Source organism: Suncus etruscus, chromosome 7 (assembly GCF_024139225.1).
Source record: "Suncus etruscus isolate mSunEtr1 chromosome 7, mSunEtr1.pri.cur, whole genome shotgun sequence".
In the NCBI taxonomy this organism is placed as follows: Eukaryota; Metazoa; Chordata; class Mammalia; order Eulipotyphla; family Soricidae; genus Suncus; species Suncus etruscus.
The window spans coordinates 53,379,457-53,398,989 of NC_064854.1; the positions used below are offsets into that span (position 1 = coordinate 53,379,457).

The 19,533-nt window shown below is 48.2% G+C and overlaps 2 protein-coding genes across 3 annotated transcripts in view; one reads left to right on the top strand and one right to left on the bottom strand.

Moving 5' to 3' along the window:
- Positions 1-19,278, bottom strand: part of RGL1 (ral guanine nucleotide dissociation stimulator like 1) — a 115,348-nt gene extending 96,070 nt beyond the window's left edge. For both annotated transcript variants that reach the window (XM_049776450.1, XM_049776448.1), the window contains exon 1: positions 18,910-19,278. The gene's annotated coding sequence lies outside the window, so the exon portion shown is untranslated. The remainder of the gene's footprint in view (positions 1-18,909) is intronic.
- On the top strand, positions 6,491-19,336 carry APOBEC4 (apolipoprotein B mRNA editing enzyme catalytic polypeptide like 4). Its single transcript, XM_049777574.1, has 4 exons — positions 6,491-7,473; positions 8,986-9,047; positions 18,842-18,962; positions 19,096-19,336. The coding sequence occupies exons 1-4, from the start codon at positions 6,491-6,493 to the stop codon at positions 19,334-19,336; spliced, it is 1,407 nt and encodes a 468-aa protein (XP_049633531.1).
- The last annotated feature ends 197 nt before the right edge of the window (positions 19,337-19,533 follow it).

A 19,533-nucleotide genomic window follows, 5' to 3' on the forward strand; every position in this document is an offset into this window, starting at 1 on the left:
AACATGTAAAAAGAGAGACAGCTCAATGGATTGAGAGACTTCTGAGTACAGAGATAGGAGTAACCTCTGAGCATAAAATCTCCCCCACAAAATGATCTCAACAATTTGTATTAGATGGGGCCGGAGAGATACCATGGAGATAAGGTGTTCGCCTTGCATGCAGAAGGTCGGTGATTTGAATCCTGGCATCCCATATGGTCCCCTGAACCTGCCAGAGGCATTTTCTGTTTGTTTTTTTTGTTTTGTTTTTGGGTCACACCCGGCAGTGCTCAGGGGTTACTCCTGGCTGTCTGCTCAGAAATAGCTCCTGGCAGGCACGGGGGACCATATGGGACACCGAGATTCGAACCAACAACCACCTTTGGTCCTGGATCGGCTGCTTGCAAGGCAAATGCCGCTGTGCTATCTCTCCAGGCCCCAGAGGCGATTTCTGAGCATAGAGACAGGAGTAACCCCTGAGTGCTGCCGGGTGTGACCCAAAAACCAAAAAAAAAAAAAGTGTATTAGCTAAAGTAACAATTTATCTTTTGTCAATTTATCCATCAATTTTATCATTTACATTGGCTAATGTCACAAGCAAACTGATAAGTCACAATAAAAGTGTATGGGGTGATAGAGTACAGTGGGAGGGCACTTGGTTTGCATGTAGCTGACCAAGATTCTATCTCCAGCATCCCAGATGGTCTTCAGGCCACACTGCCAAAAGTGATTCCTGAGAGAAGAGTCAAAGAATAACCCCTGAGCACTACTGGGTGTGGCCCCAAAACAGAAAGGAAAATAAAAGCCATAAAAATTATATACATTTCAATGGATAACAAGGCATTATAAAGTATGCACAATAGGGCACTGCATATAAGAATTTATCGTATTCTGAAAAAAACTATAGTATAAATAATCTTGTAACTACTGTGTTTTTTTTGTTTTGTTTTGTTTTTGGGTTACACCTGGTGGCACTCAGGGGTTACTGTTGGCTCTGCATTCAGAAATCGCTCCTAGCAGGCTCAGAGGACCATATGAGATGCCAGGATTAGAACCACTTTCCGTCCTAGGTTGGCTGCGTGCAAGGCAAACACCCTACCAATGTGCTATCTTTCCAACCACGATGTTTAAATAAAAATACATTTTTAGGGCCCGGAGAGATAGTACAGCGGCATTTGCCTTGCAAGCAGCCGATCCAGGACCAAAGGTGGTTGGTTCGAATCCCGGTGTCCCATATGGTCCCCTGTGCCTGCCAGGAGCTATTTCTGAGCAGACAGCCAGGAGTAACCCCTGAGCACCACCAGGTGTGACCCAAAAACCAAAAATAAATAAATAAATAAATTTTTAAAGAAGTTATCATATTTTGGGGGCCGGAGAGGTGGCGCTAGAGGTAAGGTGTCTGCCTTGCAAGCACTAGCATAGGACAAACCGTGGTTGGATCCCCAGGCGTCCCATATGGTCCCCCCAAGCCAGGAGTAACCTCTGAGCATCAAACAGGTGTGGCCCAAAAACCAAAAAAAAAAAAAAAAAAGAATTTATCATATCTTGGGGCCAGAGCGGTGGTGCAAGCGGTAGAGAATTTGCCTTGCATGCAATAACCTAGGACAGACTGGTTCAATCCCCCGGCGTCCCATATGGTCTCCCAAGCATAGCCAGGAGTAACCCCTGAGCGTCACCAGGTGTGGCTCAAAAAGCAAAAACAAAACAAAACAAAACAAAAAACCCTACTAATAGTGACAGTGAGAGAGATTCTATTAATCCTCTTTGCATGTATTTTTCAATCAAAAACATGTAGAGCTGGGGCCAGAGAGATAGCATGGAGATAGGGCGTTTGCCTTGCATGCAGAAGGATGGTGGTACTAATGCCGGCATCCCATATGGTCCCCAAGCCTGCCAGGAGCAATTTCTGAGAGTAGAGACAAGAATAACCCCTGAGCACTGCCCGGTGTGACCCAAAAAACAAAACAAAAACAAAAAAACACCACCATGTAGAGCTATAGTTATTTTGTGCCTTTTTTTCTATGTAAGTTGTTTTGTTTATATGAGAACAGGCCTCATGACACTTTGGTCAAAAGAAAGATTCCAGAGCCAGAGCGATAAGACAGCACAGCAGCAGTAGGATGTTTGCCATGCATGCGGCCAACATGAGACCAACCTGGGTTCAATCCCTGGTATCCACATGGTCCCCTGTTGACTAAATATAAATTATAGATTCCTAAGGTGGGGTGTGAGGCCTTTCTCGGCTTGGTCTGGCGCCTGTAGCTCCTTTGCCCAGCAAGTCTGTAGGTTCCAGGTAGTCAATTGAAGTTTTAGGAGTTATTCAACTTTTTTTCACAGTCCTAGCCACCATGTGCATTTCCCCACATGGCTTCTAAGGTAAGATTTTCATGCAGACTCTCCTAGCTGCCCTCTAAGATCTCTCCTGCAGCTGCTCTTTCCCCTCCTCCCAGGCAACCCCTTAATTATCAACTGAAGACCCCTTCTAGCTATGGGTGGATCTGACCATCCAGTTGAGATTAGCATATGGAACTGGAGGAAGGGAATAGTCCCCTAAGCCTGTCAGAGTAACACTCTGAGCACCTCTCGGTATGCCCCCCCCAAATAAAAGGGTCCAAAATAAGTCTGAGCTTCATAGTCAAATACCCTTTGATATGGATCCCAAGATACCCACAAAGACATGAGGGCCAGTCTCCAGCCAAAGATGGATATCCAGGATTTCAATTGTTAGTGCAGTACTGGAATTAGAGATCTGGGACTACAGTAGTAGCACATCGAAGAGGGCTTTCTGATTCCAGATGGTCTTCTGAAACCACTAGGAGTGATTACTGAGCACAGAGCTAGGAGTAAGTTCTGAGAGCTAGGAGGGAGAAAGAAAGAGGAAGGAAGGAAGGAAGGAAGGAAGGAAGGAAGGAGGGAGGGAGGGAGGGAGGGAGGGAGGGAGGGAGGGAAGGAAGGAAAGAAAGAAAGAAAGAAAGAAAGAAAGAAAGAAAGAAAGAAAGAAAGAAAGAAAGAAAGAAGAAAGAAAGAAAGAAAGAAAGAAAGAAAGAAAGAAAGAAAGAAAGAAAGAAAGAAAGAAAGAAAGAAAGAAAGAAAGAAAGAAAGAAAGAAAGAAAGAAAGAAAGAAAGAAAGAAAGAAAAGTATCTTGGGGCCGGAGAAATAGCATGGAGGTAAGGCGTTTGCCTTTTATGCAGGAGGTCATCGGTTCGAATCCTGGCGCCCCATATGGTCCCCTGTGCCTGCCAGGAGCAATTTCTGAGCCTGGAGCCAGGAATAACCCCTGAGCACTGCCGGGTGTGCCCCCCCCAAAAAAAAGAAAAAAAAAAGTATCTTGCCTAGCATGCAGCCAATCCCTGGCGTTACACAGGGTCCCTTGGGTGACAGCAGGAGTGACCCTTGAGCACTACTGTGTGTGGCCCCCAAACTAAACAAAGAAGCAAAGAATGAGATGGATCCTATACCTCACACCATACCTAGATATCAACCTAAACTGCTGAAAAGTGTAGGTGGGGGAGCTGAGACTTGTTTTCCTGCTCATAGGAAAAGGGCAGGAAACCTTCCCAACAGGGGTGATGGTAACGGTTCCCAGGATAAGCAGCAGGAAGCAGAGGGGATGGAGAGTAAATGCGGACAAATATGCTGTTTGTATATCAGGGAGGGGGGCTCAGGTGAGAAGCGACTGCTGATTGCCTCCAAATTGCTTGCTCTAATAGACTGTGAGCCCAGTGCGTTGAACTGGACAGTAGTTTCCAGCGATTCCTACTCCCCGCATCAGCAGAGGGAAGAAGTGGGCACGTCAGTCAGTCCTGCCCATCAGCAGCTCCTAATGGAACTTCCTACCAGGAAAGACAGTGCCCCCACGCTCTCCTCTTCCTCATGCCTAAATTTTCGGGGTGCTTTTGAGTCTAAGCAGAGGCAGCCAGCTGTTTGCAGAGGCTGGGGAGGACATGCAGAAATTCTTTGCTCCACAAAGAAGGCTGTGCCGCCCCCTGGTGGCCAGGAGCCTCTACTGCAAGCTGCCACCACCACCACCACCACCACAATCCCCGGGGTCAGTTCTAAGGGTCACAGGGCCAAAAGTGTGGCCTTGGCTATTTGCTTCCAACTCCAGTAGGCAGTTAGTTGTGCTAAGCTTCGTACCCAGGAGTGCTCTGTTTCTGGTCGGCCCAACTGCTAAAGGGCAGATTTCACCAGTGATCGGCAGAAGGGGAACACGCAAATGCCAGGAAAGAGATAATTTCAGAGTTTCAGCTACAAAGCAGAGGAGTGATAGACAGACTTACTGGGGAGGAGGAGCTAGAAGCTGCAGCAGGGCACTATGATGGGCATTGGGGGCCCCTGCCTCACTCTAAAAGCTACAGGAGGGGATTCTAAAGTTCTGTCCCTGTATCTCCTAGCCCCTGCAAAAGAGAATGACATAAATGATGGTGTACCCTGCTTGTGGGATCATTTCCCAATGGAGCAGTGCCTTGGTGCCCTCGTGCAGACACAAGTGTCACTTGTCAGACACCCCTCATTGAGTTGTTTCCAAGAGACCATGGCAGCTTGGGGATGGCAAGTCCTACAATCACCCTGAACACAACTACAAATAGACTGGCAGAGGCTCACTTTAATATATGACGGGGGTGAAGGGAGCCATGTCAGGTGACCTGAGAACTAATTCAGCAACCCTGGGAGTCCTTGGGGGCCATGCAGTGCCAGGGGTCTAATTTGGGGCTTCATATGCAAGGCACACATCCAGCCCTCTGAGCTATGTCACTGCACAGAGAGTTGACAGGGATCAATATACAAATACACATGGAGAGACAGACAGAGCTAGATATGCACATACAGACAGTGGTTGGTGTTGGTGCCACACCCGGTGTGTTCAAAGGCCCCTCCCAAAGTTTCTCTCTCTCTCTCTTTTTCTCTCTCTCTCTCTTTCTCTCTCTCTCTCTCTCTCTCTCCACTCCATCTTCCATCTTCCATTTTTTTCTCTCCTCTCTCTTCTCTCCCTCCTCTCCTCTTTCTTCTCTCTTCTCTCCCTCCTCTCCTCTTCTCTCTTCTCTGATGAATCAGGAGCAAGGAGGACCTGCACCCCTTACCACTGCCCCCAAAACCCAGTGAGAGTCTGGGCAGGAAAAGAAGCAGCAAGGTTATGACCCTGACTTCTGGGATCTGTGCTGCTGGAAACTTTCTGGAGTCATCCTCATCCTGAGGGTGGAGAAAAGCCTTGAGGTGGTGAAGGTGAAGGAGAAAAGGAAAGGAGGAGAGGGACCTCTGGGGATCCAAGGCCAAGACCTTCTTAAACTGCAGAAGTCCCACACACTAGCACTAGCCAGAGCTCCCCAGGGGTGTGTGAGGAGGGAGGGGCTCGTGGTCCCTGAGTAGGGAAGTGGGGGTATTCTGGGAGAAGTCACCAGAATCTGGTCACTATTCACCTATTTGCTATCTGTGGGCAAAGAATCTTGGAGGTGGCAGGCCTGCCCTGCACCTCCCGTCCCTTGCCATATACCCCTCCAGGCTTGGCTTGCACCCAGGCCGGAAACCAGGGTGGAGTCTCATCCTCTGCACAGGTGTCTGGAACCCATAGTCAAGTCACCTCCCAGCAGGCAGCGCCCATGTTGCCATGACACCCACTCAAGAGTCCCCATACAAACAGACCTGCAGTGTAAGCGCAAGCTCTGGATGGTACAAAGAGCCTGGGACTCAGGGGGTGACAAGGAGGCAGCCCCAGCATACCTGTCCGGTAATTATAACCCTGACATTTGTCCAGAGCTGCCAACAGACAGAGTAAGTTGGAATCCCTGCCTCCCGGGTCTAGGGACCCCTCTCCCCACCCAGTCCCATGCACAGAGCAGGGTTCAGGGCTCCACAGAGGAGGCCTTGGCCTTGTACCCCATCCAGGACATGTTGGGGCACAGAGCTGAGGGATGGAAGGGCCAATGAAACCCCAGGGAAGGTCAGCAGAGGGTCTGCAATGCATGGGGAACTGGTGTGAGAAATGAGATGTTGAGGCACTCAAAGCAGAGGGGAGCTCCTTTCCTGCTCCCCTCATGAAGCAGGTGATCAGAGAATAAGCCCAGAACACCCTGCAAAAGGGAAAGACTTCTCCTGAGAAAGGAAGCCAGAGCAATAGGACTGTGGGGAGGGTGCCTGCCTTGCACACATCAACCTGGGTCCGATCCTTGACATCCCATAGGATCCCTGAGCCCTGCCAGGAGTGATCCCTGAGTACAGAGCCAGGTGTCTGCCCTGATGTGGCACAAAAACCCCAATAATCCAGGCACCAAAAGGTAGGGGTGTGAGGGAGGATAAAATGGATGAGAGACAGATGGCACCTGAGGACATGCTGACTGAAGACTCACTGAGAATAGTCTAAGGACAGGCTGAAGACAGACAGATAGAAGGAGCCTGATAGGAGGAGACACTGGCTAGTGAGTGTTTTTTCTCTCTCTCCTGGGCCCACACTCCTTCCAGATCTTTTTCTCCCTTGTGCAGGAAGGAAGTTAGACCTAGAGCCAGTGGAGAACCATGGGGACCCTTTTCGAGGAATACCTGACAAGCCTCGGAACACTGGTCAAGCCCTACTACTGGCTCAATGCCTCCCCAGACTGTGTTCACTGTCCTTACCACATCCGCACTGGGGAAGAAGCCAGAATCCCGGTTGCTGAGTTTTATCAAGTCTTCGGGTTCCTTCCTGGGCCCAAGGGGCCTCCAACCAGGCACCTCACCTTCTATGAGCTGAAAACCACCTCAGGCCATCTGTTGCAGAAGGGCCAGGCCAGCAGCTGCACCAGCTGTGGTGGGCACCCTGAGGAGCTGCTGTTTGAAGCAAGTGGTTACTTGGACTGGGCCCTACACTGGGATGGTGGCATCAGCCAGATCATCCTATACTCCAGCCTGAACCCCTGCAATGAAGCTGGCCACCACTGCATCAGCAAGATGTGTGCCTTCCTGGAACAGCATCCTGACGTGGTGCTCAGTGTCCACCTTGCAAGGCTCCATCACACCCACAGCCCTTGGCCCACTGCAGCCTGGAACCGTGAGGCCCTTCGGAGCCTGGCCAGTCTGTGGCCAAGGGTTGGGGTGAGCCCCATTGATGAGGGCCTCTGGCACAGCCTCCTGGTCCACTTTGTGAGTGAGGTGCCAGGGTCAGCAGCCTGGCAGCCCGTCCTGGCCAGGAGGGCACAGGTGGACAAGCAGCTGGCGGAGGACCTTTATGACATCATGGGGACGCAGTCTGAGGACTCTGATACTCGGGCTGACCCAGGGTATTTCTGGGCCTTTCCAGCTACCAGAGGGTCAGTCCAGTCCACAATGACCCCTGACCCCTGGGTGCCAGTGATTTTTGTGTTGGTTCCACTCAGAGATCTTCCACCCATCCAAGTGGACCCCATCTCCCTGAGGCCCAGAAATGTGGTGCGGCACTTAAACATGCCTCAGTTGCCCTTCATGGAGAGCAGGGACTATGCAAATAGCCTAGAGACAGAGGAAGAAGAGGTGCCGGGGCCAAAGTAAAATTCCGAGCTGGAGAGAAGCAACAGTAGGTCAGGGGCTGGCATAGCACGCAGCCCACCTGGGCTCCATCCCTGGCACTGCAAAGGTTACCCCAAGCCCCAGTACAGAGCCAGGAACAAGTTCTGAACCCTGCCAGGTGTGGCCCCACAAGCCAAGAAGGAATAAAGAAAAAACAACTATGGGGCCGGATTGGAATCCTGGCATCCCATATGGTCCCCCGAGTCTGCCAGGAGCGATTTCTGAGCATAGAGCCAGGAGTAACCCCTGAGCGCTGCCATGTGTGACCCAAAAACCAAAAAAATAAAAGAAAAAGAAAAAGAAAAACAACTGGGGGCTGGAGTGATAGCACAGCAGGTAGGGTGTTAGCCTTGCATGCAGCTGACCCAGATTCAATTCCCCGACATCCCACATAGTTTCCCAAGCACACCAGGAGTGATTCCTGAGCACAGAAGATAGGAGTAACCCGAGCACCGATGGGTGTGACCCAAAATGAAAAATAAACTCCAGGGCGCCAACTTCAGACTAAAAGCAACTGAAGAAACTCAGGGCAGTCTCCAGGCTCTGTCCTCAGAATTCTTTCCTGGTAGGTGCCCAGATTGATACTGGGTGAGCCACATGCAAGGCAAGCAACTTACCCACAGTATTATCTCTCCAGCCACTCAAAACATTGTGGCTGATTCAAAACAGGAGCAAAATGATGCAAACAGCAATCTAGTCTGAAAGACAGGCCGTCGAGACCACACTGTTTTTAACCTAACTCAAAGCCATTTTTTTTTTTTTTTTAGTTTTTGGGTCACACCCAGCAGTGCTCAGGGGTTACTCCTGGCTGTCTGCTCAGAAATAGCTCCTGGCAGGCACGGGGGACCATATGGGACACCGGGATTCAAACCAACCACCTTTGGTCCTGGATCGGCTGCTTGCAAGGCAAACGCCGCTGTGCTATCTCTCCGGGCCCTCAAAGCCATTTTTAACTCCTTTATTGCCAAGGATACCGTACAGAAAGGCAGGAATGGAGGGAGACCTTAGGAAGATTTTGGCTGGTGGGAAAAAGTTATTCCCATCACCTGACCTCATCTTTGCACGAGGTGTGCAGACACAAAAGTGCTTACTACATGGGATTCGGAATCCACATTTACGGTACAGTGGGAAACCAGCATGAAGCTAGCCACTGACAGTGCATGCTGTTTGCACAAGCAAACCATGTTTTTCCATCCATCTTCCATCACAGGCAGAAGATATCAAGCAGCCCAGTTTCTAAGGAGGTTCAAAATAGTCTAATGTGGGTGGAGCAGGTGGGGGCTGAGCTTTTCTGCTAATCGATCGGCGATGGCTGCAGAATTAATTTTTGAAAGAGTCTCCAGCTTACATTGACCTTTCCCAGCCCACACTGCATTTCCCAAGCATAGGACACAGGAACACCCCTAAATTGGCTCCATCATCTCCCTATCAGCAAATTCAAGCTACAGGGAAACCTTGAGGACCCCCACTTTCCCACTACCCTGCCCCAGGAGCATTCTACTGGTCAAGGTCCCCCCTTCTTTGCATATAACTCAGACTCTCATCCACCAGAGTAGGGAGAACTGATAGCCAATGCATCACCCTCCCTTCAGCACCCCAGCCAAGTGCTGCCAAATTAGCCTGGGAATCTTTTGTTGGGGCTGCTGGCATGTCTCCCCGTCTCCTGAGACAGCGTTCCATTTTTCTGATCCTGGGGCACAGTTATTCTTCATCAGTGCCCAGCTATAGCTTCTCTTAAAATCTACTGCTGGGCCCGGAGAGATAGCACAGTGACGTTTGCCTTGCAAGCAGCCGATCCAGGACCAAAGGTGGTTGGTTTGAATCCCGGTGTCCCATATGGTCCCCCGTGCCTGCCAGGAGCTATTTCTGAGTAGACAGCCAGGAGTAACCCTTGAGCAACGCCGGGTGTGACCCAAAAACCAAAAAAATAAAAATAAAATAAAAAAATAAAAAATAATAAAATCTACTGCCAGTGGAGCCGGAGAGATAGCACAGTGGTAGGGCGTTTGCCTTGCAAGCAGCCAACCTGGAACCAAACCCGGTTCCATTCCTGGCATCCCATATGGTCCCCAGAGCCTGCCAGGAGTGATTTTTGAGCACAGCCAGAAGTAACCCCTGAGTGCCGCCGTCGGGTATGACCCAAAACAAACAAACAAACAAAAAATCTACTGCTAGGACTCAGAGTGTCAGGACAGGTGACTTGCTTGCTTGCTTTGCATATGGCTCCTTGACTGTAACCCAGGTTCCATCCCTGGCCCCCCAATTGCATATATTCCCCAGAACGCAGTCAAAAGTGAGCCCTGAGCACAGAGCCTTGAACAAGCCCTGAGAACCAACCACCAAGTTTGCCACCAAATAAAAATCTTTTGGGGCTGGAGAGATAGTACAGCAACCAGAGCACTTGACTTGCATGTGCCAACCCAGGCTTGAGCCTCAGCACCCCATATGGTTCTCCAATCCCTGTCAGAAGTGATTCCTGAGTGCAGAGATAGGAGTCAGGTATGGCCCCACGATCAACCAAAATCAATATAAAAAAATCTTATTCCAAACACAGTTTTACAAAGTTCTCTTAGAATAACCCTCTGGGTATGCATATTAATAGCACTCAGTTTAGTACAGTGGGGAGGGTGCTTGCATGCAGTCAACCTGGGCTTGATCCCAAGTATCCCCTATGGTCCTCTGAGCACTACTAGGAATGATCTCTAAGCACTTCTGGGTATGCCCAAAAGAGCCAAAAAAATTTTTTTAAAAATAAATAAAAATAAAAGCACTCAACTTTTTATTGTCTGCCTCCTTTCACTGCTGAAAATCTGGGAAGATGCATTACAAGGAAACTGCATTCATGTGTGACTTGCTCCTAACTTGATTCTTACTGTATGTAAAAGTAAATGCAGTTTTGACATTAGGAGATTAGAAGTGGTGAGCATGAGGAATTGTGAGTAGAGGGAAAGAAAAAAAGGAGAAAAAAGTTTAGGCCAGAAATGCTCACTGTGATTAAAATAAACATGGAGCACAGAGCACAAGGCATTTCTGTTGCTAATCACAAACTTGCACAGAATTCAGGGAATGCGTAGAGAAACCCGCTATTGAAGGAGGTACTGATAAAGGGTTAGCACTGGCGCGTGATGTACAAGCTCTTGAGGTAACCTAAGTCTGGGCATGAAAAACTAACTGGGGCTCAAATCAGGATGCAAACACAGCTGAGAACAGGTGTTGAGTGACAGACAGACAGAAAGCTACCACAAGCTCCATCATGTGAATCTTCATCCACAATCGATCCTGGAGGAACTTGCATCTCCAATGCAGCCCTAAATATCAGTGGCAAGGGGCCAAGGGAAATGGGTCACCAGAACTGACCTCTGCATGCAAGGACACTGTGGGATGGAAAGGTCAGGCTGCTGGGGGGGCAGGGGTGCTCTCTGTGGGGAATCTTACCCAGAGGCTTGAGGCCAGGGCCACGATAGAACCAAGATCTTTACCACAGCTCAAAAATGGCTTCATAGAGCCTGTCAAGAACAATATCCATTCAAAGCTGGTCCTGTTACTTTCTGGAAGTCTCCCCAAACTACAGTCCTGGAGGGTGTCCTCTGAGCCTCAGGGGACCCTAGAGCCCTATGTCCAAAAGCTCCACCCTGCTTTTCTCTGGGTTCCACCAGGATGAAAGCTGGGAGACCGAGATATCTCCTGCATGGAGCCAGTCCAAAGCCTGAAGCAACAAACAGGGTTGGACAGCCTGAGACAGCCAGGCTCAGCAGAATCGGTACCTTGGCAGCCACCTTGAAGACATCAAAAAGCAGATTGAAAAAGAGCAGCGTCATGTGATCCAGTAATTCTACTTTTGGGCACACACCTCAAAGAATTAGAACTAGGGTCTCAGAGAAATCGTAGCTCAACCCAGTCACAGCAGCACAACTGACAAAAGCCCAAATTTTCTACTGATGGGTAAGAGGGAAGAGGAAGGGCCCGGAGAGATAGCACAGTGGCATTTGCCTTGCAAGCAGCCGATCCAGGACCAAAGGTGGTTGGTTCAAATCCCGGTGTCCCATATGGTCCCCCATGCCTGCCAGGAGCTATTTCTGAGCAGACAGCCAGGAGTAACCCTGAGCACAGCCGGGTGTGACCCAAAAACCAAAAAAAAAAAAAAAAAGAGGGAAGAGGAAACGGAGTTCTCTGCCTACCGGGGAATGTTGGTCCATGAAAAGACAGTTTTATTGTCTGTTAGGTTTTTTGGTAGTTTTTTTGTTTGCTTGTTAGGGCTTGGGGGCCACATGTGGTTGTATTCAGGGGTTACTCCTGGCTCTGTGCTCAGGAGTTACTCCTGGTGGTGCTCAGGGAACCATCTGGGATGCTGGGAGAGAACCCAGATTGACCACATGCAAGGCAAATGCACTCCCCACTGTACTATCACTCTGGTACAAAGTTTGTTAGTTTTGTTCCTTAGTTCATATCTGATGGTGCTCTGGGTCTCGACTACCCCATGCTAGGCAAGCACCTGCTTTGTTCTATCTCTGAGACTAAGAAAAGGTATTCTACTACCTACAAGAACCTGAAAGAAGTCAGGAGACTGGCTGAGTCAACTCACACAGGCTCATAGGGGCCAGAGATAGAGTGACTGGGTTAAGACATTGCCATGGATTCTGCTGACCCTGGTTCAATCCCACAGGTGCCTGCCTACCAGACATGATTACTGAGCACAGAAACAGGAGTAAGCTGGAAGCACACCTGGATGTGGCTCATAAAATGAAAGAAAAAAAACAAGTCCAGAGAGCTAGGGTTTTTATTGATGGATGGTGAAATGGAGGTTTCCAGGTGCCACAGAGAAGACTGAGAAGTGACATTAGGGGTACAGACTCTCCAGCAATGGAGTTAAAAATGTAAATGGGATAGGTTCCAGAGACATAGGACAGCTGGGAAGGAGCTTGCCTTGACACAGCAGACCTGGGTTCAATTCCTAGCATTTTATATGATCCCCTGAACACCACCAGGAGTGATTCCTCAATCAAAGTCAGTAGTAAGTCCTTATCATCACCAGGTATGCCTTCCCCTAAAATAAAGTTAAAGGACTTAATACTGCTTAACTGGACCCTTGAAACCAATTATGATGATAGATCGGTCAAAACTATTAGGCATTCCTTCAAGTAAAAATAAATAGTAATAAAGCAGAATCACTAACACCAACTGGTGGCTCCATATGTCACAAAAACTTGACATATCTAGAGACAGACTAAATATTAGGTAGCAGGCTCTAAGTCTAGGCTGAAAAAGAGTAGGAGAAGCACATGAAAAAAATCTAAAAAACACCTTTTAAAACATCATTACAGAAAGTTTTGTAGAGTCATTACAATAAGATTTTTTAAGTTTATTTATTGTGTAGCTACTTAAACCTGAGAAACCTAGTTTTTTTAAATTAATATAGTTATTTAAGCACCATGATTACAAACATGTTTGTAGTTGGGTTCCATTTATAAAAAGGGAGAAACTTAGTTTGAACCTTATTTTTAGCCCAAATGTGGGGATTACAGTTGGGAACAATAATCAAGATTTATGAGGCTAGAGCAATACCACAGTGGTAGGGTGTTTGTCTTGTACCCAGGACCGACCCAGATTTAACCCCCAGCATCCCATATGGTCCCCCAAGCTTGCTAAAAGCAATTTATGAGCACAGAGCCAAAAGTGTTGTTGGTGTGGCCCAAAAACCAAAATAAATAAATAAATACTTACTGTGGGCCTGGACTGATAGTACAGGTGCTTGTCTTATATGTGGTGGGCATAGATTCAATCCCTAGTACCCTGATAGTCTCCTGAGTCTGCCAGGAGTCTATGCCAGGGCATAGAACCAGGAATAAGCCCTAAGCCCCATTGGGTATAGTCCAAAAACTAAAAGAAAAATATTAAATTACACAGATTAGGAGCCAGAGTGGTGGCACAGTGGTAGGGCATTTGCCTTGCATGCAGCTGACCTAGGATGGACCATGGTTTGATCCTCTGGCATCCCATATGGTCCCCCAAGCCAGTAGCGATTTCTGAGCGAATAGCCAGGAGTAACCCCTGAGAGTCACTGGGTGGGGCTCAAAAGCAAAAATAAATAAATAAATAAATAAATAAATAACATAGATTAATATAAGCAAATGGAAATATTAAATAGAACAAAGTCATACTTGGTAAATGTTTAGCAAAACAAAGTTTATTCTTTTATTTATCATATCTTTTTCCTGAGACAAGACACCAATTAAAATCTTTTCCATCTTTGAAGCACTAATATATAAATAGCAGCCCCACTATAAAACAGCTCAGCCTGTTTACCTCAGTACATAATTATAAAGCTATGAAACTAAATTTAATCACAAAAATACCTGAATTTCTAAAACTTGAACTTGGTGGTTTTAACACTTAGCAGTTAATATGGCTATTAAGTAAAACATTAAATCATAATAAATTCTATGGGTATCATCTTAAAAATAATATTTTTATATGATAGCTATTGTACCAATTGTGTAAGCTGCACAATTATATTTTATATAAATAATGTTGCTAGAAAACAAAGGAATGATATCACCAGAATGGCATTCAATTATTCATTTTGTTTGTAATACCTGCTTAACACATTTGTGACTTCCATTTCAAACAAAAATGATAGTCCTACCTGTAGCAATCAACTTGATCATTTTGGAGGCGAGGTTTGGGCCACACCTGGTAACGCTCAGGGGTTACTCCTGGCTATTCGCTCAGAAATTGCTCTTGGCTTGGGGGACCATATGGTATACCAGGGGATCGAACCATGGTCCATCCTAGCTTAGCGCATGCAAGCAAACGTCCTACTGTTTGTGCCACCACTCCGGCCCCCAACTTGTTCATTTTTTAGATATTCAAATACAGGGGCTGGAGCGAGAGCAGAGAGGGCAGGGTGCCTGCCCCACACACAGTCGACTTAAATTCAATCCCCGGCATCCCATAGGTCCCCTCAGCCTGGCCAGGAGTGATTTCTGAGAGCAAAGCCAGGAGTAGGTCCTAAGTATGTGGGGTGTGGTCCCAAACAAACAAACAAACAAATAAACAAAAATATTCAGAGATGGGGGCCGGGCGGTGGCGCTAAAGGTAAGGTGCCTGCCTTGCCTGCGCTAGCCTTGGACGGACCTCGGTTCGATCCCCCGGTGTCCCATATGGTCCCCCAAGCCAGGAGCAACTTCTGAGCACATAGCCAGGAGTAACCCCTGAGCGTTACCGGGTGTGGCCCAAAAACCAAAAAAAAAAAAAAAAAAAAAAATATTCAGAGATGAATTTGCAGTAAAGAACTACATAACAGGGGCTGGAGAGATAGCACAGCAGTAGGGCGTTTGCCTTGCAAGTGGCCGGCCCAGGACCAAAGATGTTTTGAATCCTGGCATTCCATATGGTCCCTGTGCCTGCCAGGAGCAATTTCTGAGCAGATAGCCAGGAGTAACACCTGAGCACAGCCGGGTGTGTCCCAAAAAGAAAAGAAAAACATAACAGGCAAAATACTTGACTTTAAATCATGTGGAAAATGGGGCCGAGCGGTGGCGCTAAAGGTAAGGTGCGCCTGCCTTGCCTGCGCTAGCCTTGGACGGACCGCGGTTCGATCCCCCGGTTTCCCATATGGTCCCCCAAGCCAGGAGCAACTTCTGAGCGCATAGCCAGGAGTAACCCCTGAGCGTTACCGGGTGTGGCCCAAAAAAAAACCAAAAAAAAAAAAAAAATCATGTGGAAAAGGGATGGGACAGTACAGAAGGTAGGTGCAGGTTTGAATCCCCAGCACCATGCTTGTTCTCTAAAGCACCACCAGGGGTCACTACTGAGCACCGAACCAAGAACTGAAAAGATTTAATAGGGACTGTGTTCCCAAAATCCCTTCTACTAGGGGGCGGGTGTGGGGGGGGGGGGGCGCGGGTGTGGGGGGGGGGCGCGGGGGTGTGGGTGGGTGTGTGTGTGTGTGTGTGTGTGTGTGTGTGTGTGTGTGTGTGTGTGTGTGTGTGTGTGTGTGTGTGTGTGTGTGGAATCCCTTCTACTTAGAGATGTTGCCCCCTTTGCATTATCCCAGAAAATAAGGAAAGTCACAGAGACTCCCAAGCAAGGTTAGATTCAGATTTTAATGCTAGACCAGTCCAAGTTATTTGCACAATAAATAAAATATTTTAGAATATTTTCAGGGTGGGGAGTGATAGTACAGTGGGAAGCGAACTTGCCTTGCATGGATGACCCAGGTTTGATCCCTGGTATCCCAGATGGACCCCCAAGCCCTGCCAGGGGTGATCTCTAAGCACTTCAGGGTCAGGTCAAAACAAACAAAAACCTTTTTCAAGAGCAGTGGCGCTAGAGGGAAGGCATCTGCCTTGCAAGCGTTAGACTAGGACAGACTGCAGTTCGATCTCCCAGCATCCTATATGGTCACACCAAGCCAGGAGCTATTTCTGAGCGCATAGCCAGTAGAACCCCTGAGCATCAACGGTTGTGGCCCAAAAAAAAAAAAAGAAAGAAAGAAAGAAAGAAAAGAAAAGAAAAGAAAAGAAAAGAAAAGAAAAGAAAAGAAAAGAAAAGAAAAGAAAAGAAAAGAAAAGAAAAGAAAAGAAAGAGGGGCCAGGTAGGTGGCGCTGGAGGTAAGGTGTCTGCCTTGCAAGCGCTAGCCAAGGAAGGACCGCGGTTCGATCCCCCGGCGTCCCATATGGTCCCCCCAAGCCAGGGGCGATTTCTGAGCACATAGCCAGGAGTAACCCCTGAGCGTCAAACGGGTGTGGCCCAAAACAAAACAAACAAACAAAAAAAAAAACAGACAAGAAAAGAAAGAAAAGAAAAAGAAAGAATTTGTAAGAATAGACTCATAGTAATTTCTTTCACTCATTTGGAAATTTTACATAGGGAAAATTAGCATTAAATTGTATAATATGGGGCCTGGAGAGATAGCACAGCAGTGCTTGTGATCCAGAACCTAAGGTGGTTGGTTCGAATCCCGGTGTCCCATATGATCCCCCGTGCCTGCCAGGAGCTATTTCTGAGCAGACAGCCAGGCGTAACCCCTGAGCACCGCCGGGTGTGGCCCAAAAACCAAAAAACAAACAAAAAAATTGTATAATATGCAAGAAAGTGGGACTGAACTGAATTTCTTTTTGTTTGTTTTTTGGGTCACATACAGCAGTGTTCAGGGGTTACTCCTGGCTCTGCACTCAGAAATCGCCCCTGGTAGGCTTGGGGACCATATGGGATGCTGGGATTCGAATCACTGTCCTTCCTGGGTCAGCTTCTCAGGGTCGGCTGTTTGGTAAGGCAAGTGCCCTACCGCTGTACTTTCTCTCCAGCCCCCTGAAAAGCATTTCTAATAAAAAGATATTTAGAACAAATTCCTACACACAGCCTGAGCACAGTCGGCACACACTTTCTCCCAAAGCTTTATAAAGGCAAAACTATTATCTGATGGAATAGATCATTAATGCACCCACTTAAAAAAAACACTAAATGATTAAGTACATTTCTAAAGTTTTCATATCATAAATGCACTGTTTAGAAATTTCTGAGTATCTGCTCTGTATTAAGTACTTATACTGAGTTCATAAAAAAATACTGCATTAGAAAGAACATTTCTGATTGATCACATCTCAAATGTTCTATCCCAAGCAGTTGAGAAGTAATTACATTTAACACATTCAGCATACAGAGCAAAATTCTCAGCAATCAAAACCCTTATAGCTTTGGGTAACTTAACTTCTTTAATTCCCCTTACACATTCCTTAAGCTGAGTTTTACCCCCAGAGTTATTTTCCAGTTCTAAAATAAGAAAATAAAGCAAGTTCCGCAAAAAGATCTATTACAAAAGAAAAGAAAAAGGATGTCTTAGCTTTAAATCCTTGTTTCCAATTTTATTCTTGCGAGCACTCCTAAAAATGTTCAATTTTCTCTTCAAAGAAAATTTTGGATTAGAGAAACAAAAAATATAATCATCTTCCACATCTATAAATGTATCTGTTTTACTCCCACTGAAGTTAGCAGAAGATTAAAATGGAGGGGAAAATATTAGAACAAATCTTAATTCTATATTATATAATGCCACTCACCAAGGTAATAGCCCATATTTTGCTCTATGATTTAAAAAAAAAAAACTTACCAACAGGTAGAAAATTTTCTTTTGCTGTTTTAAGACAGGACCTGGGGACTTTTTCCATTGTATCTGTTCATAATTTGAGGGTTAATTATAAGAAACGTGCCTTCTATGAGCTAAATGATAAAGCTTCTAGAAGAAAATGACACATTGCTTCCTCCTGTAGAAAAGAGCTTTCATCCATGCCTATCTTCAACGGGTCTCTGTGTCTGCCTGTGTCTGTGTCTGTCTATGTCTGTCTCTGCCTGTCTCTGCCTGTCTCTGCCTGTCTCTGCCCGTCTCAGCCTGTCTGCCTCTTTCCCCAAGAGTAATAAATCTCCTTTCGTCTCAGTCATTTATTCTTCCCTGCAGGACTCTCAAATTACACGGCTTTCACATTGAGTTCACTTATGGAGGAATCACCAATACTTGACTGCCTGCTGCATGCTTAGCTCTTATCTCCCGTGGAAAGGGGAAGAAAATAGACCAGCTTAGACCTGCAGAATCCCAGCTTCTCTTTGCAGAGACAAGATCCGGCACCAAGCCCTTGGGGTGTCCCTCCCCCCACCCCCCCGTGCAACGGTGACACAGAACCAGAAGTCTTCTCTGCGGAGGGTTTGGAACCTTCAAAAACACGTTCCCGGATCGAATCCCACAAGATTGTGACGTGGACACTAATCCCATAATAGCCCCACTTTGGCAGGCAGGCACCTGACATTCAGAATTTTAGGGGGGGGGGGAGGTAATTGCTTCAATCAGATTAGGAAAGAGGGGGCACTTGAGACTCAAATCGGACTTTTTTGGTCCTAAAAACCCAGAAATCTTTGCAACACGGCAAGGAAAACCAAAGGGGGGGGGGAGTTCTTCGTGACTTCAATGCCTCTTAAGGGGGGTTAGGGGGTGCAGTTTGTTAGCAAAGCATAAAGCCAGCCAGAGGCCCCAGACTGTTGATTCTGCAAATATTTGTGCTTTGAGAGAGAAAGAGAAATGGGGGGAGGAGGAAGGGGTCATGCTCACAGCCCAGGGTCCGAACCCTGCCTGGGCTGGCTGGCTTTCAGAAAAACGGAGCCTCCAAACGTCACTCCAAGTGGCCCCCAAGGTGGAATGGCCGTGAAAAGGGGGTACTTCCCCCAAAAGAAGTCTACACCTTGCATGCACCTTGCATGCGTGCAACACCCCCACCTCCTCCTTCGCTAGCAGCATCCTCGCTCCTTAGAGGCCCCCCGCTTATTTCAGGGCTTCTGCACCCCCCTGTTCCACAGGTTCCGTGCACCCCCAGACCCCTCCAGAGGGATCCGTGAACACACACACGCGTGGGGGGTTCTGCTACCTTAGTTGGGGCGCTGCGGGTGTCTCGGAGAAGGGTTCACTCGGCGCTGACAGGTGAGGGGTGATCTTTCCAGCCGGCCTTGGGACCCCCCAGGGGGGTCTCAGGGTACTAGTAGCGTCGGTCGGGGTACTAGTTCGAGGCCCGGTGCTGGGGCTCGCCGGTGCAGCTCGCGGGCCCGTTCCCCAGCCGGACGCAGGGGACGTGGCGGGCCGGGGCCGGACAGTCCATCCCGCCGTACCGGCGAGTCCCGGGCCCTCCGGACCTCTCTCACGCAGGCCCCGCAGGCGGCGGCGGCGGCGAGAGCCCAAGCGCAGGCTCCCAGCGCCCAGCGCCCATCGCCGCCAAGCTAAGTAAGCCCCTCACCTCCGCCAGTCTGGGGGGTACCGCAGAGAAGCGTTTCTATGGCAACGCGCGTCGGCCCACGTGACGCGCCAGGGCGGCCAATCAGCGCTTCGTATTCCCCCCTCACGCCCCGCCCCCGCCGCCTGAGTCCCGCCCCCGTGGAGGGAACGCGCAGGCGCACATGAAGTCCCCTCGCGCGCGCTCCCAGGTTAGCGGGGGCGGCGGCGGCGGCCGGAGGAGCGCGCGCACGCGCACGCGCAACCCCGAGGCGGAGGCCGGAGC